General features: G+C 48.6%; 2 protein-coding genes across 8 annotated transcripts in view; both read right to left on the minus strand.

The window, feature by feature from the left end:
- ST6GALNAC1 (ST6 N-acetylgalactosaminide alpha-2,6-sialyltransferase 1) overlaps positions 1–3875 on the minus strand; it is a 29831-nt gene extending 25956 nt beyond the window's left edge. For 2 of the 4 annotated variants that reach the window (XM_027780522.2, XM_027780524.2), the window contains exon 1: positions 1910–3875. The gene's annotated coding sequence lies outside the window, so the exon portion shown is untranslated. The remainder of the gene's footprint in view (positions 1–1909) is intronic. The other 2 variants (XM_027780521.2, XM_027780519.2) reach the window with 1 other exon arrangement.
- A 2542-nt stretch (positions 3876–6417) lies between these two features.
- The window catches only part of MXRA7 (matrix remodeling associated 7), a 28907-nt gene continuing 12522 nt past the window's right edge, over positions 6418–22802 (minus strand). For 2 of the 4 annotated variants that reach the window (XM_055796725.1, XM_055796722.1), the window contains 2 exons: positions 21211–21310; positions 6418–6748 (listed from right to left, as the gene is read on the minus strand). In XM_055796725.1, coding sequence (XP_055652700.1) covers positions 6634–6748; positions 21211–21310 — 215 coding nt within the window. In that variant the 3' untranslated portion in view covers positions 6418–6633. Of the gene's footprint in view, positions 6749–9848; positions 11633–18617; positions 18699–21210; positions 21311–22802 lie in introns of those variants that run through there. The other 2 variants (XM_055796724.1, XM_055796723.1) reach the window with 2 other exon arrangements.

Raw genomic sequence — 22802 nt, forward strand, 5'->3', positions numbered from 1 at the left:
AATTCCAACAACTGAGTAATAGGCAGAGCTTGCAAAACAATTTCTCATAACAACCAGGCTACTATTCTTTGTTTCCTTTCCAATAAAGGCTGTAACAGTGTTGACAAGGAAGACAAATTACAGAGGCAGTGATCCACAAAGTCCTCTCCTTCATAAGAATTACCATTTTAAGAAAGAGTTATAAAACAATACAATAAAAAGTTACAGGAACATTAAACCAATGTCACATAAATTGCAAATACCTATTTCAGATCTTATCTAATGTTATGGCAAGCAAACAACATTTAAACTCAAGTCCTGGCCTCTGGAAAGGTGGCTTAGTAGTCAGAGGAACAGGTCTTCTCTTCCCCCACGATGAAGTATAACCACAGGATCTGAAAACAAGCTTTTCCTCCAGTGACTCCCAGCTAGCTTACTGCACTTGAGTGAGCCAACAAATACTCATCCTACATACAGGTGTACACATACAGGTGTACACATACAGGTGTACACATACAGGTGTACACATACAGGTGTACACATACAGGTGTACACATACAGGTGTAACAAAGCCTAATTGGGGTGGGTGAGGGTGGGCTGGTGGGTTGAAGGAAGTTTTAAATAAGATTTTTCAGAAAAGTTCTGGTCAGGAGTAATTGCTCAGAAAACAGTTTTCCTATCTGCAGTAACTAGTTAAGTTTAGCAAGTTACAGGAACGCTGGATAACAGGCAGATCACAACATGGATTCACAAGAGATTTGCTATGGAGAAAAGGACTGTGTATATCCTCCTTAATTCTCTCTGAAAGAAAAACAGTGCTTGAAGTCTTCAGTCCGAGTTAGGCAGAACGCGGCTGCTGTTTGAATACAACAGCACCATCCAGCGGATAAGCAGCACTTGCTTCTCCTCTCCCACCACCTCACCTACATTTACCTATAGAACACGCAGTATATAAACCTTCTTCCAGCTGTGAGCATTTTAGACCACATTAGAAAGCGTGAGCCATTTCAGGAGAGTGGTAAAAAACATCTCCAAAAAGAACTACACTTTCTACTGCCAGGCAGCTCTGGCAGCAGCAGATTACATAGCACCATCTCTCTCTAGGTGTTACCTTTCCTTGCACCAGAGCTGCAATCTCTTAACCCCTGTAGAGGAGAAAAGATTGACCCTGATGTAACAACTGACCATACCTCACCCTTGGATTTTACCACTGGGAACAGCTTCACAGCCAGACACGCTGCAGTGAGTCCACACGTGACCCCCTAGAGAAGGCAGGCAACCTCCTCTGCACGTTTGGCCCTGCTCACACTCCAATTTTACAGATGCATCCAGACTGCTTGTGACTCCCCAGGACGATGACAGTTGGCTGTTTCATCTCTTTCCACAGCGGCATCCCTAACAATTTGTCTTAACACTTGCAAACAGTCAGAACCCCCCCAGGAGGTTTGACACTACGCCCTCTCACAGGAAACAGGATCAATTATCCCCTTTCTTTGAGACAAATGAAGATGAGACAAACTATGTAATGCCTCCTCCTTGTTAGTTTATTGTTCCCAATGCAATTTAGCAGTTAACAAATGTAATAAATCTATCCAAAGTTTTAAAAAAAATGAAAATCACAAAGACTTCCATGTTTTGCTCTGTTCCCATCCTAGCAGAAAGCCAGATTCAAATCCATGGTACTAGCACTTGGTCCCCATCCCCTGAGATTATCTTTAGGAATTCTTACTAACTAGTGCCGCTTCCATAACTCAGTCTGAACACTTACTCATAGATCTGAGTCTCTGCTGCTTCACTTGACACTTACAGAAGACTCACAAGAAAGATCACGTTACTAGAACACGTCAAAATGCCTACAAAATCTTACCTTTGTGAGAAAAGCTTTAGTCACATTATGGAGAAAGAATAAAACAAAATACCATTGACTTACCACAAAGAGAAGGTAGCAGACACCACTATGTTTTCCACCACCTGAGGTTGGGTTGGTCAGACAATTTCCAGAGAAATGCAGGTAGAAAAGGCTGCAATATCAAGGATTTTGTAGATATATGTCTCTCTGACCCTTTTAATACAGTTCTTACATTATATCAAAATGTGATTCACCAACAAAAGCATGGGTGGTCATAAAGGTAAAGCTGCCGCCTTAAAACAGGAGAAGCTCATGCCACACATTCACTGCTTGATTACTACACAAATTCCCTGTAGTCACCAAGTTTCAGAACCAGTTATTTCACTCCCCAGAGGAAATTAAATTCTCTAAAATTGACTGTTATCTACAACATGATTTTTGAACTTTTTCCCCACCATTCTTATGTGAATAAACTCAAGTCTATTATAAATTCAGAGACTGTGGATTTAATTCCCTGTCAAATGCATGTAGCCTGGATACAGTGATTAGGAGACATGAGGGACTGGGGCAGGCAGGGGTGGAAAGGAGTGAAGGTTTTTCAGTGTTATGATAACCCCCAAAGCTTGTCCGAAAACTCCTGCTTGTTCTCCTCTGGCGGATATCAATGAGAACTTTTGCCTTTGATTCATACCCCTGAGGAACTTACACAAAATATTTAACATAGTTTGAAAAAAAAATCCCATAACATCCCTGAACAACAGAGAAAGCTAGAATACAACCTTGTAGGTGCAAAAAGCAGGTTTATATGGTGGGTTTAGGGCCACACTCTTTCCCATCTGTAACTATTCCCATTTCCTTCAAAGGAAAGGACGGTGGAAACAGGTTTATCAGATACACTTGACAAGTTCACCGGCACAATTCCCCATACTGTTGGCACAGCCATCTGTTTACACTGCTAATGCACTGGGCCAAGCCCAATTTACTGACTTTAGCCAGCTACAGAATGTAAAGCAGATGCTGTTGTATTGTGGAACATAAGGTTTACCAATTCCAGAAGCAACCTATGCAAAAAAACCCATTTAAATGACCTGTATAAGACAGTCTCTAAACCTGAAATCCCTATCAAAGCTACCTACAGAGCCACAGCAGAATGATTCTGCTCACTTCCTCCTGCCTCCTCCTTCTCCACCTACTAGATGTCCTTAATTAAATAATTTCAGATTTTTTTTAAACCTGCATCTGTGGTTTAGAAAGACTGCCCAAGTTTGCATGTGAAGTGGAAAACACATCTAGTAACGCTGAGGATGCAAAACAAAATGCTCTCATTTTCTCATCTACCCATGATTCGATTGGGACAACATAATCTATTCCTTATGTGCAGGATCAAGGGTTGTTAACAGTAGATGACACTAAAGCACGTTTAGTGGGATGTCAGGAACACACACGAATAAGAGCATCAGAAAATACGTGGCTACAAAACATCATAGCAAAGATCCAGGATGAACCATTCGTGACAAGTACGCCAGAGAGGGCGGCAGCACACCCTGCACTGGGCGCTCTGCAGGGGCGGACAATCCATTTCAGCACAGGCAGAGCCCCAGACCATCACCGAGCACAGATTTATTAAACAGTTTACACCGTCAGCACCTCATCCCACTGAACCCCGACGGAAACGACTGCCCTGACGCCTTCAACGGCCGCCGGGTCAGGCGAAACACCCGGCGAAAACCGCCAGCGCACACCGGGCCAGCCCGGGCGGCAAGGCCGCAGCTCGGGGGCCGGCGGAGGGGCGGCAGGTGAGGCCGAGCCCCCCCGCCACCCCCACGCGGCAGCCCACCTCGCAGGCCCCCTCCGAGCGGCCCGCAGCGCCGCCACACCCCCGCAGGGCCAGCGTATCACCAGAGGCTGCCGCGGGCCGCCGAGACAGACGCCCGCAACCAGCCCGGCCCGCCGCCATTTCAGGGTGAGGGGCGCGGAGCGGCCCCGCCTCGGGCAGGCGGCGGAGTGACGTCACTCGCAGCGCCCGGCGCCCACGTGGAGCGCATGCGCGTTGCCTCACACCGGCGGTTCGGCCTCGTCCCACCCTGCCCCTCCCCTCCCGCCCGGGGCACGCAGGCCAGCGAGGGAGGAGCCAGGCCCGTTCCGCGCGGCGCATCGCGTGTGCGGTCGCGGGTGGCCCGGGGCTGGTTGCCGTAGCAGCGGGACCCCTCGCCGGGCCCTGCCCAGGCTCCGCCGAGGCCGCCGGCCTTGCGGCCACAGAGACCCGCCACGCTGGGCCCTGGCCCCCGTCGCCCTTCCGAAGCGTCCGCGACGGGGCAGGAGCTGCCGCCGGCCGCGGGGGCAGTGCCAGGGCGGGGGGCAGTGCCGAGGCTGGGGCTCGCAGGACGCCGGGCCTCCATGTGCTGAAGGGCCGTGAGAGGCCCCTCGGTGGCAGCGCTGATTCGGGATCCTCCCACCCGTGTCGGGGGCCTAGAGCTTGTCAGAAGGGAGAAGGGTCTCCCCAGGGGCGCTGACAGCGAGCCCCCGCTGCCCGCAGGTGTTCATACAGCCACCTCTCCACCCTACGGCCACCTCAGTGCCCTATGACCCTGTGTGAGGCTGAGGAAACGCTGTCAGTGTCATTTAAAGGACAATACCCGGAAGGGGAGATCCTGCCATAGCAACTGGTGAAATTTCCTGTATAAATATTGATGAGCCCAGAGGGAGAAGTAAATGAGAAGCCGGCCGGCCAAGTCGGGACGTAGCCTGCCAGTGCAGGCCCAGCAGCAGCCTGTGGACTCCAAACGCTGCCTCCCCCCAGCTGCCCCGACTCCAGGGTGCCTTTATTTCAGCCTTCCAACTGCACACAGAGAAAACATCACTTAAAACCCATGGGGTTTACATCTAGGCATCCCGTTGTTTCATGTCTTTGGCAGAGGCTTTTTTACTTTGCTTCACTTCTTTCTTAAATCGACCTAGGAAATGTCAGATCTTTTACCACTGTCCTGTTATGAACAGTATTGTAACACTTTGGTGACAGTGCTTGTAGTTGGTCTGGACAGAACAGGTTTAATGCCAGCTGCTCTGCCTTATTCAGCATATCATTGCTGGCATGATGTGAAGCTGAGGAGTTTGAGGAATTTTTCCAGAAATGTTCCTATTCAGAGAAGGCCCAAATGTAAAAGAAGAAATATAAAAATATTTTGGAAATAATCTGTAAAGTCTACAAGAGAAAGACTAAAAATCAACTAAACCTTAACTCTCCATTGCTTGCTTTCAAGAAGAGCTTTGGAAAAGATCCTGCTTTCAATTTTGAACTAGAGAGAAGTCTCATATACAGATTTTCTACATTTTCCCCCTTGCACAGCTTGACAAAGGAAACTGTGGCCTAGATACACAGCAAGCTAGGATGATGTTTCCCATCATGAGACTCCTTTTCACCCTTAATTCCTTCACATTGAGTAAGAAGAGGTGATTTTCAGACATTAGATTAAGTCATGACTGGTAGCAAACCCAGCTTGATCTCATGATAAATATGCCTTCATCTAAGTGAAAACGATTAGAAGATAAAATGATTCTTAGAAGTCAAATAGTATGGTGTTATAGAAGATACTGTAGTGGGAAACAGTGACCAGATAATGAGATATTTGGTTTCCCAGACTCAAAAGGATTACACAAAATAAAGCAAACCTAACCTTTTAAGAGATCATTCCCTAAAACTGGCTCAGAAAATGTTGCCTTCCTTTGTCAGCAGTTATTAAAACTGAGAAAATCCTCCCTGATAATGAAGCATTTAACAGGATTTCATAGGAGAGATAAGCACACCAGAAGACATTCAGTTAAAATTAGGAATGCTTATTGATTTACTCTATCCAAACCCAGGGCTGGTTAAGACTGTTCAAAAGACTTGATAAATTCAAGAGATTTCCTAAGTATGTAGTTTCCCACATAATTTTTAAATTAGGGTGGTAACAGGATCTGAGTTTGACACAATCATCCTTATAGAAAAGGATGCCACCTTTCTGCACTACTTTCACCAGTGTCAAGAGGCGAAGAGATGTTTGTGTTTCCAGGCTGAAGTTAGCTGCTGGTTTTTTTCAGGTATGAAGATGAGCTCAACGAGGTCAGCCGGAACTGACTTGGCTCTGTTTCAAGAAGCCAGCATGAAGGAGGATGAAGCATTCCTTCCAAGGAGTTGAGAAAGACAACTCACCTCTGATCAGAGCACTAATGCCTTGCCTTTGGCTATTTGTTTTCCGACTGTAGGATTGGAAGCCTCTCTGCCAAGAGAGGTTGTGCAGTCTCCATCTTTGGAGGTTTTCAAGGCCCAACAGGATAAAGCGCTGAGTAACCTGGCTTGATCTCATAGCTGATACTGCTTTGAGCAGGAGGTTGGACTACAGTCCTCCTTAGATCCCTTCCAATCCATGATTCTATTATTTTCATTCATTTTACATCTATTTTCTTTGGCTTTCTTCAGATATCAAACTGGTAAACACTAGGTTTGAAAGTTCATTTTTATAAAGCATGGCCAGAAAGAAGTTGTGAGTTTAACTGCTTTGCGTGACTGAGATATATGACCCAGCCAGAAAGAGGTAAAAATCTCTGTATGAGATGAAAATATCATCATTATTCAAGGAAATACAATAAAAAGGGTGAGAAATTACAGGTCTTTTGAAATACATATCACAGGCCTATATGCATTTGCAAAACAAACTGGAACAGCAAAATATCTACTGGAACACATTTATAGCGCTACAGCCTCCAGTGTCCTGCATAGTAAGGGCCAAGATCAGGTTTGGGCATAGTCTCCACTGGCTGCAAGGTTATATATCATACAGTCTAAGCTGCTCCTTCATGTCTCCTTCAGACATCTCTCCAAATGTGTCACTTTTTTCCTTCATGAGCCTGAAGATGGCAGCCAGCTGCTCTCTCTGAACCCTGTCAAGAAGAAAAGGAGAAGTAGGAATAGCCAGTCCCCGAAGGCACTTTGAGCAAAAAAACTATGGTCAAGTCAAACACAAAGCCAAACGCAGGTCATTTTATAAGCCTTACTGGCTACAGGAAATCTGCCCATGTGAGATAAGAAAGAGGTAGCCTCTGGTTCTCCTTCCTCCACCTTCCCATCTATCCAATCATCCTGCACATCTCTCTGTAGTTCTTTAAATATGGACATAAAACAGGCTGCTTTAACTCTAGCTTCGGAGATCCTTAGGGCTTAACTATGCTCAGAGTTTCAAGATGACATGTAGAATTTCATAAGACCAACATGTCCCAATTTAGCAGACTCCATAATGAAACTGGATTAAGCTTCATCAACACAGTGTCCTTTCATTCTGTAATGACAGCATGTAGATACAGAGTAATTCGGAAAGAGCTATTAAATTTTAAATGCATACCCTATCTTAAAACTAGAGACCAAACTGCGTTCTAGTGGGGACATGACTTTAATCAGCCACTGGAAGATAAGATCACAGAGAGAATTTTGCTTTGATTTGAGAATTTGCCTGCCAGTGTCAAATAGAGAGATGGACTCATGTAGCCAGTCCAGCAGTGAAGTGATCCCCGTGCGGGCAGAGGCTGACCAGCAGACCACCTAGCTCAGCTTTCCTTCCCTGGAAAGTCCCATAGTAGATGATTAACACCCTTCTCCCCATAACAGATGATATCCTGATTTTTCCCTAAGCTGAAGCAGTTAACCATTGTTGTATGTCCTGCAGCATGAAGATTGGTATCTGTCACAGGGCTTTATTTGAGGAAGGTTTGTAGGAGGGCTTATATTGGTCATACATCTACTGATCATCATTCAGAGATACAGAAGGGTGGGCAACACAGGGGTGTCATTTGTGCACAACTAGCTCATGAACTGATGCAAGCATCTACAGAATCCTCTTCTAGGGCAAAACCAACGTGCACCTTGGCTCCAGTCAGGGTTGGCTGCGGGCTGGTACGTTCTCATCGCCAGACTCCTGCCTGATTGGGATCAGACTGCAGTATTGCCTAGCACATCTCATACCTGACTCTCCTGTGTGAGATTAAAAGAACTAATGAGGTTGTGGTGCTTTATGGCTTTAACAAGGGAGAAGCAGTTTCTATTACTTCAAGGCTTATTTGCCCCCTACGTGACTGCGGGGCCAGAATTCAGCGACAGCTCAGCAGCTCAGAGCACAGACCTGCTGCAATCCCAGCTCTCCTGCTTGCTTAGCATCTTTAGACCTCCCATGGGCTAGAAAGACAGACTCTGGCTTTTACTTCCATATGGTCACCCTGTCAGGAGTCCTCTTCTCTGTCACAGCCAGCTTTCCACATAGGACTTTAATACACTGTCATTAATCCATTTAAACGCGTGCCACTAGTTAACATGGGGTAGTCTTCCTGCAAGTCCTGTGTGGACAAGGTGTTAGCTGTTCCAGTAACAGGAGGGGCAGAAATACCTATTGACAGACAAAACCGGGACACAATCTTGTCTTGAAAGAAGAAGACAGCATCAACACATCAGAAGCAACACCACCACGAATAAGATCAATAGAACGAGACAGCCAGGAACAAGCAGAGGGGCCCTTGCGTGCTGAGCTCCTGCTGAGTGGAGCTCTGCATTTTTTCCTTTCCTGGGCTAAGCCCCAGCAGAAGCAGGACCAGCAGGCTGTCCTTCCAGCACCATTGGAGCAGGCAGGGCAGGAAAAAAGCAGGTGCTGGCAAAAGAAAGCTTATTTGTCTGTTCTTTTCTATTGCAATTAAAATGTAATTGTCCTAAGGCCAAACATATCCTGGTAACGATGTGGGATCTTTTGGTTATGAAAGCTCTGCCCATAGGCTGTCAAGCGCCTGGATTTGTCTGTCTCTTCTGTAATTTTTTGTGCCCTCATGAATAACATCCATCTGCCCTTTCCAGACAAGAGGAAGGGAAGCACAGTCGTTAATGATCAATATTTTATTTTAGATCACTGCTGGGCACCAGAGGGCACATTTCCAGTCTGGTGTGGAGAAATTCAATACACAGCTTTGCCTCATGTGTCTGAAATGCATGCCAGCTGGGAGTGCTCCACACAGGTCTTGCATCCCTCACTCATCATTTCACAGACATTAACACCCGTGAAACCTCCCCAAAGGTCTGTTTCCTTGTCTCCAAATCTCCAAAATCAAGATCACAGACAATATTCACTCTATTTTTTTAAGCACAACATCAATGCACTTTGGCTCTTCCCTCACGTTTAAATATCATGACTGCGTATTTGAAAAACAGAAATTAAAAAAAGCTATTACTGCTGTTACTTCTCTGTACTACATAATTACAACAGGAAAGCAAAACAAAGATAAAGAGAGAAAAGAGCCTGGGAAGGAAGAGTAAGGCATCAAAAACATGAAACTGATTTTAAAAAGGAGTTTCTATCAAAGGCGGCCTTGCAAGACAACTTTGTACTGCTCCACATTGCTTTTTTATTATTATTTCAGATCAAGCCTATCCCATTCTCAATAAAATCATTCTTTCTTCCCATAAGTGGCATCCTCAGAACTACTTGGATTCAGGAGGTCAAACAGGATTTTACTTACTGCTGACAAAATAGGTTAATTAAGGATTTTCAAATTGCCTTGATAGGCAATTGAATTTGCATACTTAACTCCCTTAGGCTTTTTTTAGGCATTTCACTCCAAGACGTTTACAATTAGCTGGAGGTTTGGGCAGTGAGCTGTAGGTATTTTAAAGGAGATCTCAGTTTCAGGAACTGCTAGGCACCCGTGTTCACAGCAGCTAAAATCCTGGGCAGAGCTCTGCATTAGGAACATTGGTAATTACTCTGCAGCCAAACAAGACCAGGATCCTGCTGTGACACCCTGTTGCTCCAGCAGAACTGAGGGAAAATCCCTGACTTTCACCATGGGTCTGACACTATTGTTAAGGAAGCCACTGGAATCTTTTATGGGGTAGAAGGCGTAGGAGGACAGAATGTACCTCTAACCTAAAATCCAAATTTTTCAACACAAATCTCTTGAGAAAGAAGTTACAAGCTGCTGGAGGCAGGGAGAACAAGCACAAACCAAATAAACTATTCAAAGGTTTATTGGACCAAACAAAGGCAATTTTTACAGATTCAAGCCACTAGAATTACAGTCCTTTGTGTAAGAGCCACCATCAGATACAAAACAAACAAACAAAACAAACAAAAGTAAAAAATACCCAGACAGCCATTTGAGTTGAAGAAATAGTTTGACTTGCTGCCACTAGCAAAAATCTGGACTCGGCTCTAGACTTTGCTCAATGTACATGTTGCCATGTAACTTCAACACAATGTATATAAGGCATTCTTTGCATAGTTGGGTGCTTGGGACACAGAGTCAGCCAGCCAGCACCAAGGGGAGACAGCGGCTGTACCAGCGGGATGTTGAAGCAGAGGGTCCAGATGTGCCTAAATTCATATGCAAACCAGTGAACACGCTTGCAGTTGTCGGCTGTGAAGGGGCAGCCCAGCCTCTTCTAAAGCTGAAGCCTCCTGCTGTTCTTTAAATGAGCCCTTTTATTAAGAGTTTGCCAACCCCAGGTGCTGGAAATGACAACTGTGTACAACGTTTCAAGTATTGTCTGCATAGGAATTCAAAAGAAAGAAAAAAAAAAAAAAAAAAAAAAAAGCAGCCTGTTGGGTTTCCGATATGTTTGCAGCGTTAGCCAAGAGGCCGTTGTCCGGCAATGAAACGGGAACTTAAGGACCCATCCCCACCCAGCCTGGTACTCATACAACACTGCTAGAAGACTCAGATCCTCTTGTCACGCTTGCAAACCAGCTGGGTTTGATTTGAAACCTGCTATGTCTGAAGCAGGTATACACACCCAGCCGAATTCATCTATACGTGACAAAGCTGAGGAGCAATGCTGAGCTCTGGCTCCAGTGGACAAGCCATGGGGCTAGCAAGAGAAGAGGGCACTGGAACAGCAAGCAGTCAGAGGGTGAGGAGGAGGATGTCTCTTCTAGGACCCCCACTAAATCATCCTGAGCCAGAGGGAACCCCTGATGCTATAGCTACCTCCTTGGGTGTCACCTCTTGGGAACCAGCGTAGGGAAAAGCGAGAATCCAGATATTAACAGCAGCCAAAGTGTGGCCTCCTAAACCTCCACCACAAACAGAACAGCTAAACTATCAATCCTTGTCACTTCTCGAGTCTTCTGTCTACCTACAGAATCAGCTTTCTGCTAAAATAACTACAGAAGCAAGATTTGAGTCAGTCCAGCTACCATCTGCCATCCCTCACTTGGACCCCACTTTGTCCCTCCACCCCTCAGAATAAAGCAGCATCATACAACATTTTAAATCATAGACAGTTTCCACCCCCCAGCAATAAAGAGGGAGTTTGGCCCTAGGAAGAAACAACTTAGTCTAGTATAAGGTCCAGGCTGGTCTGGAGAAGAGCTATGGTTCACCCACCCCAATAAAGGAACAACAGAATTCATGACAAGTAATACATGGTAATGAACACAACTAACAGACTCACTGCATATTTAGTGTCAAATGCGGGTTCTGTTTAGGGGAGGGGGAGAAAGGTTCATCCCAGCCCCTCCAAACACAACTCAAGTCACTGCTTGGGCCCAGCCCCGGTCCCCCGGAGCCACACAACAGGATCTCCTTAAACCAACAGGATCTCCTTAAACTTGACACCACAGGAGTTTTTGAAGAGCTCAACTTCAGACCAAGAGGGGATCCCAAATTTTGAGGGTTTATGGATTTCTCTTATGGGTGTGTTTGGTTGGTTTTGGTATTTCTCTCAAGCCTTTAAAAGATGCCAAGGGATGCCTTTAGGAGGAGGCTAGGGACAACTTCATATAGTCTTCAGTTCTGCAAAGAGAAACAGGGAGAGAAGAGAAATTTCAGTCATTTTCACCCCTCAGGCTGGTTCATTATTATTCACATAAATGAGCAGGGGGAAAACTCGGTGTGTACGTGGGAGAAGGCAAGGCAACTTCCCACCTCAGGGCAGAACAAGCTGCTGTTTGCAAACCTCATGCCTCTAAGAAGGAGACACTTTGCTTCATCAACTGCAGCAGGATAGTCAAAACCCAATCAGAAATGTAAATTCTCTCATCTGGCACCAATCTAAGTTACAGCCCTTTTGACCTACTGATGAGAGCTGGAGAAGCCCAGCTAATTGGAAGCCTTCATTAGCTCTAGGGGTTATTGCCTCACTGTCCTGTGCAGAGCCTCCCTGAGCTGCTGGCACCCTCGTCCAGCCCAGATTCCTCTTCCCTGCAGCCAGATGAGCTGGGAACTAGCACTGGTTTCACAGGGCAGTGTGCCTGAACAGGTTGACCTTTCTCAATTTTCCTACAGATGTGTCTGTTCAAGGGAAGGAGGCAAAAAGCCCCAGACTCTGCAGGTCACAAGGCTTCCTCTTCATGGGAAGCTCTCCTAATGTCCCAGGGAAGGAGGGTGAGATAATTAGAGATGTTTTATGTGTGGGGACATCCAGGCACTCCCTGAGGTCTTGCAGCACGTTGTTAGCAGAGCCAGGGCTAAAAAACGTGATCCCTCATTCTCAGCTTGAGCCTTTCAGACACTCTGCCCTTACTGCCCCAGCATCTCCCATGGCCCAACCATCCACAACGGGAAACACCTTACAGTAGGCTGGGCAGCTGCCCACGGAGAGAGACCTGCACTGAGGGAGAAGGAAGCCTCAATACACGTTACCTGGGTAGTTGCAAACACACGCAGACACACCACAGCCTAATTCCTCCTGAATTCAATAGGATTCACTGTCTGTAATGCCTGAACCCCATTTGAAAGGTCCTTACTCCTGCCAGCCGCAGCATGAAGGCAAGTTACAGCCTCAATTCTTCCTCACTCTTCTGCAAAAATTTGCCTCCTCCAGCAGCCTTGCAAGTGCTGCTGGCAGCTTGGATCCCCCATGGGAGATGCAGAGTGAAGCATCACGTGGGACCAGGGTTATTTGAGCAATGCTGCAGAGGCTCAGTGGCCAGCCCATTAGGACAAAGAAAGGAAGTTCTCCGGAGTAGATAATCGCTCTGTGGGATTCACAGTGCTGAGGATCAGATCATCCCGCTCAAGTCACGCAAGCATAATCAGATTTCACGCGTGAGGGCATAAGGTTGTTGCCACAGGGGCCCAGAAGGAGAGGTCCCCTGCAGCATGCCACAGTTGGAGCGGGGAGGGATGGAGGACGTCGGGGAGGGGGGCTGAGGCTCAGTGGCAGCCTACAGCCCCTCACAGGGATACTCACCTCCAGGACATGGCCAGGCCAACAGCTGGGGTAAGATGATTTTAAACCAAGTATGAACTTAATGGAGGAAGTCCATCAGAGCCATAAATTCCCCATCTGCAAGACAGGGTTCCCCCTTTCTGCTGCTGGAGCAAGCTGTGAGGGGAATTAGACTAAAGAACATGAGGCAGTCCCTCACTGGGGACATCAGGGCCATATAACTGCCTAGGCTGAGAAGCTCTGGCATTGCTGCCATGGAGCCTGAAAAACTTAATTAGCTTGGGATGGAGGCTGAGAGCTTTGAGCCACTGCTTATCCTTGATTCTTCCCTCCTTTCCGTTCACCTTGAACAATGAAATCCACCTGATCAGCATGCTTTTCCCCAGCAGCACAGCAATCAAGCCAGGTTAGGGTCTTCTTTTGCTGGAAGCCCATATCCTTTCTTCAGATATATATTACCCAAATATCTCTGCTCTGGCCCAAGCTGAGGGCCAAGTCCACAAATCATACGATTTTTCAGCTGGACATGGTTCTGTGCAAGGAACAGCTGGAGAATAAGGAGCTTAGACAAGAGCAGGTCCTGGATTATGAGAGACGCTCAGGTGCTGAAGGTCTCAAAAGACCATGCTTCTCCTGAAGCATGGAAACTGAGTGTCCTTCTGGTGGCTTCAGAAGCATTCCCCTTGCTCCCTCTCAGCCATGGCATTGGCACAAGGCTTCTTGCCTTTGACAGCAGACAGCGTCCCAGCACTGACAAACAGGGTGGGCTGGTGGCATTCCTGTGTGCATATATCCCTAGCGTGCAAAATCTGCAGTGGGTCAGGAAATCCTGTAGCCCATCGATAGACTGTAGCTTTCCAAAGGAGTCCTGACCTGCTCTAAGGAGATCCCAGAGCATCCCGCTGTAACCACTTCTGGTAATTGCTTGTGCCCTTTCCAGGAAGAGTGTCACTCAGGAAGCTGATTTTCAGAAGCATGGAGCATTCCAGCTCCTTCCCCTGGCAGAAGGAGAAGGTGCTTAGCTTGTCGGGACCATCAGTCCTCTGGTCTGAAATCCTGGCAAGGAGGGCAGATGGCAAACTGTCTCCAGACTCTTCTTATTCTAGTCAGGCTAGGATTGACCCTTGAGGATCAAAAGCAGTGAAGAAAGGCCCTAGACAGACCTGGCAATGGGTGGTCAAGCCCTCCCCAAGCAGATCCCTCCCATCTCACTGCTGGGGATGGTCCCATCACTACTGCTTCCCATTTCTTTACCACAAGGACAGCTACCATCTCATTTCTGGTAGCAACTGTAGCCTGGTCTTGTCCAGGACTGGGGTATTGCAAGAAGAATATGAGGAATGACACACTAAATCTAAGCTTTCCCAGTGGTCCCAAAAGTGTGGGCCAGTTGCTTCAGCCAACAGGTAAAACACAGAGAGAGGAGACATAAATGCAGAACAGGGAGAGACAGTCAGTGCTTAGGAAAGACAAGAGCAGGAGAGTGAGAGGTACCAAAGGGAGCTTCTATCAACATAAAGCCAAAATTCCTCCAATGGGACAGAAAAGTTGAAAGGGGCACTCGACCTTGGGAATCACCCCTGCTTCTCAGGAACACCAGGAAAGAAGTTGAGGTTACCAGTGCCTGCATAACTGGGGAACGCAAGTCCCATTGTCTTTAGGACAGGGGCCAGCAAGAAGTCAGTGGGGTTGGGGACTGCATCACCCCCCTGAGCAGACCTTGCCTACTGCTGTTTCAAGGCAGAAGCCTCTCATGTCTCCCAGCCACAGCAGCAACAGCTGAAAAGGCCAGAGCACAGCCAGGAAAGTGGCGCAAGCTCCTGGCCAGCTCAGCCAAAAGGCCACAATTGCCTCCTTCAGTTGTGTGCCCATCTCATTGCAACACCCCTGACCCCCCCAGCCAACATCACAGCAGCGGGGAAAGCCATGGACAGGCCAGCCGGTGCTTTCCTCCATCACTCGGTGTTTGTGCCCCAGTGAACTGTCTACCACTTGCACCCAGCCTGGTGTAATGCCCCCATTCCCTGCAGCCCTTGGGGAATGAAATTAAACTCCCTGGCCGCAGGGGAGCCTCAGGAGAGGCAGGGCCAGGCTCCCAGAGAATTAGCAGATAAAGAACAGCAAGCTGCCCATGCTGCACAGGATTAAGCAGAAGCAGATGAAGACAAGTTGTGAGCATTGGGTGAGGGAAACACGGAGAAGCAGCCACAAACTAGGACAATTCAGGACCTGAGCCGAAAGAAAAAACCCAGAAGCTCAAGCAGAATTGCTGTTTGGTCTGAAATCTCATGCCAAGGCAGGGTCAGAGACTCATACCCTGCAAAGACTATGCAGGAACTTGCAAAACTTTCCTCTCTGGAACAGGAGAGGAGGAGATGGGGAAGGGGCCTCCTGGCCTCCCCTTCCCTCGGTTTCTGAGGGAGGTATCCAGAGTTGCTCAATTGTTAAAGCTGCTGGCGACTCATGACTCAATCGGATGCTCTATAAATAGGGACAGAGCTCAAGCCTACTGTCATCTCATAGATCAGAGGAGATTTTCCTTGGGGACATGGTGGAGGCAGGGAACAGCACTGGGCCACCAGGAGACTCCCTCCTCATACAAGCAGAGCCTAGCATCTAGGGAGGGAGCATCAGAGCAGGGGAAGCTCAGCAGGGACCTCCCAAACACACAGTGCCCCTTTCCTACAAGAGGAAGGTGGGAAGGAAACGTGCCTCATGCACTGGGTGTTTTGCAGCTGAAAGCAGCCTTGCCCATGTTGGGTGCCATCCCCATGGCTGGTGGCCACAGTGAAGCAGTGGCCAGCCTGACCTGAAGAGTCCCATGGCTTTGCAATCCTTTGCTGCCACTCCTCCTCCCTCTGCCCAGGATGACTATCGTGCTGCAGAAGATGAAAAGCAAACAAATAATAAAACCTCAAAGAAAACCCAAACTTACCAGCTTCCCTCATCCAAAAGAAGCACCATGCTGGACAGGACAGCAAAGCTGCTGGCTTGGGGGTGAAGGTTAGCAAAAGAGAAGGGAGGAGAAAGAAGGCCAGATCCCATGCTATACAGAGCGGGGAGCAAGCAAGCAAGCCAGGGCTATGTGATGGCAATGCAGGGGGTGGACAGGGACACATGCCAATGGAGAGCTCTCCTGAAACGCAACCTCCCCCAGCCCAGTCCACCCACTTATTTTTGGAGGGCCAGTAGTGGAGATGTTTGGAATAGGTCAGGGTCTGTCAACACGGTCATTAAACCCCTGCAGCTGCTTCCTGCCCTTGTGTGCTCCAGAGTTGTCATCACAAGCATTGTTTCATTCAAAACCAATCTTCAGCACGGCTGTCCCTCAAAAGCCACAGCTGCATCCCCACTTTGATCCAAGATGTCTGGCAGAGCAGGGAAAGGTCTCTCCTCTCTGCCATTCCCTGGAGCCAGGGTCCATCCAGGGCACCCTGCCTTGCTGAAACTCCAGGGCTCAAGCCCAGTTTTTATTCAGTGCCTCATAACCAAGAGGTACTCTGAACCCAGCTGGGGAGGAGACAGGTTTCCATTGCTAAATTCCCACCAAGAAAAGGACTGAGCATGAGATTTACAGCCACTCAATTCCCCTTGCATTAATTCCAACTTGCAGTGTCCCCTCAACCCATCCCTGGCCAGCCATGAGAGGAGAGGAGAGGACTGAGAGGCAGGAGGACAGTTTGCTCCTAGAATGGGTCACCTGGCTGCAGGAACTGAGCCCATTAGCCAGGGAGACCAGGAAGCCATCTCCACCTTCTCCTCAGTTTTACAGAGACTGAGTCCATGTAAGTGCATCTGCAAACAGTGGAGCGTGTCCGAGCAGTTTGGTGCCATTCACTCGGACCTTGCTCAAGGGGTGCCCTAGCTGAGGCTCATGGGGCAGATTCTGGCTCTCCAGCCCAACCTAAATCCCAGAAAGAAGAGAGAGGACAAAGAGGAGAGACCTTTGCACAGACTGTCAGATGGGTTCTGCTTTCCTTTCTCCAGCCAAAACACCTAGCAAAGAGTGGCAAGAACAGAGCACAAACAGCTCAACCCCTTGGCATCACCGATGCCAACCAAGACTGCCCTGCCTCAAGGAAAAGAGAGAACTGAAAGCAGAGACCCAGGGGAGTAATTTCTCCTGACTGTTTTCTCTTTTACTATGAGTGGAGCCTTCTCGCAGCTGTCGATGCTTAAGAGAGTCCTGATCATTCTCCTTTCTAACTGCAAAAAACCCCTCACTTAACCTCTTTCAACTTCAAGGGAGGTTTGACAAGCAGCTGATAGAGACCACTTCAATCCATCCATGTGAGCCAGGCTCCGGAGGCACACTGGGGAGCCCTTCCTCTTCCTCCCTCATCTGCACGACGTGCCCAGCCATGACAGCAACACCTAACAGTCAGCCTTTGTCAGCTGCATCTCATTCCTACACAACTCAGCCCTGTCTGAACAGGGGTGAGCTGCACTGCTACCAGTCACATATCTCAGCCTGAGCTACTGCTTTGCACCATGGCAGCTGCAGTTGGCAATAGATGGTCAAAAGCCTCTGGTGCAGAATAGAAGGGTTTGGGAAATAAGCTGTGCTGGCTTGACTAAGAGCTGCATCCTTCCCCTGCACTCTTCCCCTTCCTGCCCAGACTGTTTTTCTCCCCCAGGGAAGCAAATGCTACGTGCTTCTGTACTAGAAGTACTGGTGACTCCCAAGCATGATCGAGCACAGCCACCACCTGTGCAGATGTATTTGCCAACTAGATTTACTGTCCTCCTCCCTCATTGAGCAGTCCCTCTATTTTTTAAGGCTGAAGTAACCAGAAGGAGGAAGTTGCATCGCTCAGTAAAGGTCACATTCCTTCTCCTTTTAGTTCTGATTTAGCACCAGTTCGAAGCCACAAGACTCAAGTGAATACTAGGCAAGAACCACAACTTCTGGAGTGATGCAGCTTAGAGCAGAAGTGGGTTTTTGGCTAAATATCCCAGTCTACCGCATGCCTGTCCTCACCTGTCTGAAGTCCTGCAGCTCTGCCTGGAAAAGGCAAGTAATTCTTTCAATGGCACCTCCAAAATTAGGGGTCCCTAAATTAAGACTTGTGGACACCGATCAACACAACAAGTAGCCTCAAGGGGGTCTGGGGGACCCACTTGCATTTTTGGGATGTTGCTTACAAGCTCCTTCACGTGGGAACCTGTTGGTCCATGGGAAAGCTGGAGGAGTGACAAGTCTAAAAGCAAAGACTAAGCCTGTCTCAGCTTTGGCAACACACCTTACGACTAGCTACCCACTCACTCAGCAGCCCTAATTATTCCAAATCAGCAAACAGAAGTGGTTGTGGGACATCCAGTTTCAGACATCTAAGACAGAAGAGATAAGCATCTGAATATGAAAGGCCCCATTCCCACCCCCCTCCCTTCCCCTAGTGCTCATGGAAAACAAGATGCAGGCAGAGGGGAGAGGACTCATTAACCTGTTATGAGGAGGGAAGGGGGAGGGAGGTGAGACAGGTGGTCAACTGCAGCTCAGAAACAAACCCTCCCCCAGAAAATGAGACACAAAAGCAAAAATAAACAAAAAACACATTAGCAGATGTTATCAGTGGTACCACTACTTCTAAGAAGCAGCGTCCTTACCAAATAGATTTGCAAGAATGTTTGTGGTCGAGGACCTAATGTACTGGCTACAGAGATGTGAGATCAGAGGTCAGCTCAATCCTGCAACATAAAGGTGGCAAACCTGGGTCACAGCAGATCAGCAGCATGGTCGGGGTGCACAGAGTTAGGGAAAGGGATGGGACTGCCGAGGGAGAAGGATGAAGGACTGGGCTGAGCCACTGCGCTCAGCTCACCTGGGAGCTTACCTGGCAGCAGCCCTGCCCCCTTACACCATCTGCGAGGCCTGAAATGAAAAGCTGCTGATGCCGCAGTGAAGATTTGGGGGGAGGGAGAAAGTAAGCCAGCAACAAAGCAAGAGAAAAAAAAATTCACAAAGCTGCCTTAAAGAAATGAACAACACAAATATGGAAGAGAAGAAAATAAAGGAGCAGTAGAAAAAACACATCTGCCAATGGTCCTCAGTGTGGAAGGCTGCTTGGTCCCTTGGAGGGACCCAATGCCTGGGCACTATCCATCAGTTCTAGGTGCACTGTCCTGCCCTGGGATTGCTCCAGACAGACGTGAGAAGTGATGTCTGGGAGGTCCTTCATGCCTGGGAAAGGTCCATCATCCCCTGGAGCCTGTTCTACAGTCCTGAGTACAAAACCCCCATCCCACTGCTGTCCATAGCCAATGCCCCCTCAGTGTCCCCAGGGTGACAGCAGGAGCATTTGTTGCCACAGAGGAACCAGCCCAAGGCCCTACAGGACTCCTGGCCTTGAAAACCTGAGCAACGATTGCTCAGCTGGTTTGGATGGAGCTGCTGGTCTTGCTGCAGGTAGACTTCTTGCATTGGAACTTAGCAGGGTCCTGAAAAGCAATTCCCATTGAGCCCCATGGCCTCCTCCCACATCCACTCGGTTCAATCCACCACCACCCACCCCAGGTGAAAAATACAGTGACACTAACAGACCTGCTTAGCACTTTACAGGCTGGGGGCTTCAGGCACAATAAAGATATAACAAAAGGAAGCAAGCAAGCAATGTTTTTCCTGATGCCACCAATGCAGATTCAACCGTGTGCCAGAAGAAACTGGAGTTCATTTCTGTTCCTGACCCCAGAACACACAGCCCTTGCAGGTATTTGCTCCTGGCAGTGCTAGAAGGTAGGTAAAGCCCAAGATTTGAGGACAACTGGGAGCCCAGAAACTAGGGGAGAAAGGAAAGACATCTCTTGTTGCTGACATGGAAAGGATAGCTGCAGGCTCAGCTAGTGAAGGCAGCCTGCACAAAGCCCCGTGCACCACCTGAGTCTTTCCCAGGACCAGAGTGAGCGTGTGTCAGTGCCTTGGGCAGGTCTCTGGATTTACGCTGCCTACCGCAATGCCCTGCTCATGCCACAGAGACAAACCCTGGCCAGCCCAGCAACTGGCAATGCAGAGATGTTGCCCAAGGGCCTTGAGGCAAGGCTTGCCAGCAGGAGCACGCCTCGCCCAGGGGTGAGGTGTGATCCCTCCTCCATCCTTGCATTCCTTGCTGCACTCAAGTTTCCATTTGGTCTGTATCAGGCCCTTACACCATATCAGTTGTGGTGGTACTTAGACCACGACACCACAGGCGAATGGTGACAAATTCCCACAAATCATTCTAGGAGGTGCACACCACTGGGTGCAGAATTGGGTCCTGCAGCTCCTGGGACAGCAATGGAGAGAACAACATCTCCCAGGCTTGTTGAGCCACCACTGGGAAATGAGTTCCCTGCAGCCTGACCAAGAGGGAAGGGGTACGAGCTGCACACATCTGCTAGGGAGCAGCCTGCCACAGAGCCTGCCTGCAGGGCAAAGCCCTTGGCTGTGGGGTTTGACATCTCTGGTTCAGCATGCTGGTGAGCTAAGGGCTCCCTCTGCACATGGGCAGAGGCTTCATGCTGACAGCACAGACTGGCTTTGGACAGGGCTTTGCAGCTCGAGGTGCAAGGCTGGCATTGATTTCCGTTGCATAGGCTGTGAAATCCTCAGCTAGAAAGCTTGGTTTCAGCAACAGGACAGGCTCTTCCTTTCTTCATGCAGGGCTCAGGAGGACACTAGCAAAAAGCGTGAGATGAACAATTCTCCAGCTCTCCCAGGCCCAATACGTGGCAAATCCCCACTACTTACAGCTGAGGAGCCAGCCCTGGGTACAGACATTTCCAGTCTCAGCCCTATCACAGTGAACTCTAAAGCTCCACACTCACTCACTTTGCTCCAGCATTTCTCAGCTATGCCTGTGTCCTCAGTTTGGAGGCCATCCACAGGGTAAAGGGAGGGGAAGTAGCTAGAGATCAGCTCCTCAACAGATGTAAATCAACATGGTACTAATAGGATCAGGGGAACTACACCAACTTGCATCAGCTGGAAGATTTGGTCTAAGCATCCAGAGAAGGAGCCACACACAGTGTTTCCATCTCCTAAATCAGTGTGACTTTATTTGTTCTCGTACCTTCCTTGGTGGGAGAGGTCTGGACCACTGTGCAATGAGACGTTGAGCCTGAGGCTACCAAGGCAGTATGGGGAGAGAGAGGTCTGAACACACCAGGCTTGCTTCAAGAGGATGATAACCAGATGGCCTTGGGCAAGAAGAAAAAGGAAACTCACCTTTGTTCTTCCTCAAGTTCTTCTTTGGTCATCATTGACTTGTACTGGTTTCCCCTCAGCTTTCCAGGACTGTATTTAAAAGAGAATGTCTCATCTGCAGCTGGAAAGGGGGAGAGAAAAAGAAAATCAAGAGATCATGTGAGCCAGAGACCTCCCGCGAGCAACAACCAACAGCAGCGGGCTTGTTCCCTTGAGATGCTTGCTGACCCCTGCTCCTGCACACATACCCCAAACACTACAGCCACCCCAAAACCACTCTTCCTCAGACAGCTCCAGTCTCCAGAAAGCCTGGGCAGCGCTGGGGAAACTGTGTGGATTGCAGTGGAGAGCCGAGGTGTTGCTGGCCAGAGGATGGCAGGAGTCCTGGCTGCAGCTAGCACTGGCAACAGCACGGACTGTTGTGAGCAAGCAGCCCTGCTTGGAAGCAGATACAAGTAAATCCTACAGCACGGGAACCATATGCTATTGCTCTCCCTGGATTCAAAGCCTTGCAGGCCCATCTTGGCTTATCAAGACATGGTAATCCTTCCCTGATTAGCTTACAGCATTTCCCACTTCTCTCCAGACTTGCATTCCTCCTTCCTCCCTCTCCTCATCCAGGGGCCCTTTCCCAAGCTTGGGGCTCCCAGACAGTGCCACAGGCACAGCCGTCCCAGGCCACGCAGCCCAGCAGCTCTCCTTCAGCCCTTGGCAAAGCCTGTGAAAAAAGGAGGTGCCACACTGCAAATCCCAGGGCAGCCCCAGGAGCACCAGCATAGCTGGGTCCAAGTCCCTCTGTCACCAGCTGACAAACCTGAAGAGGAAACCAAGGTCTCCTTCTCCAAGCCTGGATGGTCTCCTACCCACATTGCCAGCCTCAGTCCTGTGCTAATTACAGCACCGAAGCTCACAGACTCTGAGCCAAAGCCAATCCTTCTCCAATCGGATTTTGTTCGAGCACTATTTGCTTTTAAAAACCTCTCCTCTGCTTTATCTTACTACAGAGGGGAGAAAACAACAGAGTGGAGGTCAATCCAAAGGGCAGGCCAGGAAGAGCAGCTGCTTCGGCTAGTTGCCTTTATTGGTTATCTGTGGGCTGTTTATCTGCAAGCTGTTATCTCCCAAGGACTGCAGGACTCAGCGGCTGGTTCACATCAAGCCATCTAGCATTGCTGTTTCCACATCCACCCAGAAACATCTGCAGATACTTCCAAAGAGTCCGCAAAAGGAAGATGTTATGGTATTATCTGCACGGCCCTGAAAAATTGCACATCATCCACAAACCAAATATCCAGGGTGATACTTCCCAGAACCAGCAAGACCCCAAAAGTGGTGAAACTCTCCCGAATTTCTCACCTGATGTGGCAGGTGAGCAAGCCCCAACTTGCGCATCACCCATGGACCCATCCCCTGTCCTCAGCCACCTAAGAAGACCCTTCCAATCCTTGCCACTGCTGCTGCAGGCACCACATGCATGACAGTCTCTCCTCCACCTGCCCAAATGAAAAAAAACACCCCACAGCCCCTTTCCTCCCTTCCTCACACTGAGAAGGATTCAGCATCAAGCAGCTTCCCTGTATTTTCTGGTCAATACTGCCATTAAGGATTTTCTG

This window comes from Falco peregrinus, chromosome 2, assembly GCF_023634155.1.
Source record: "Falco peregrinus isolate bFalPer1 chromosome 2, bFalPer1.pri, whole genome shotgun sequence".
NCBI lineage: Eukaryota > Metazoa > Chordata > Aves > Falconiformes > Falconidae > Falco > Falco peregrinus.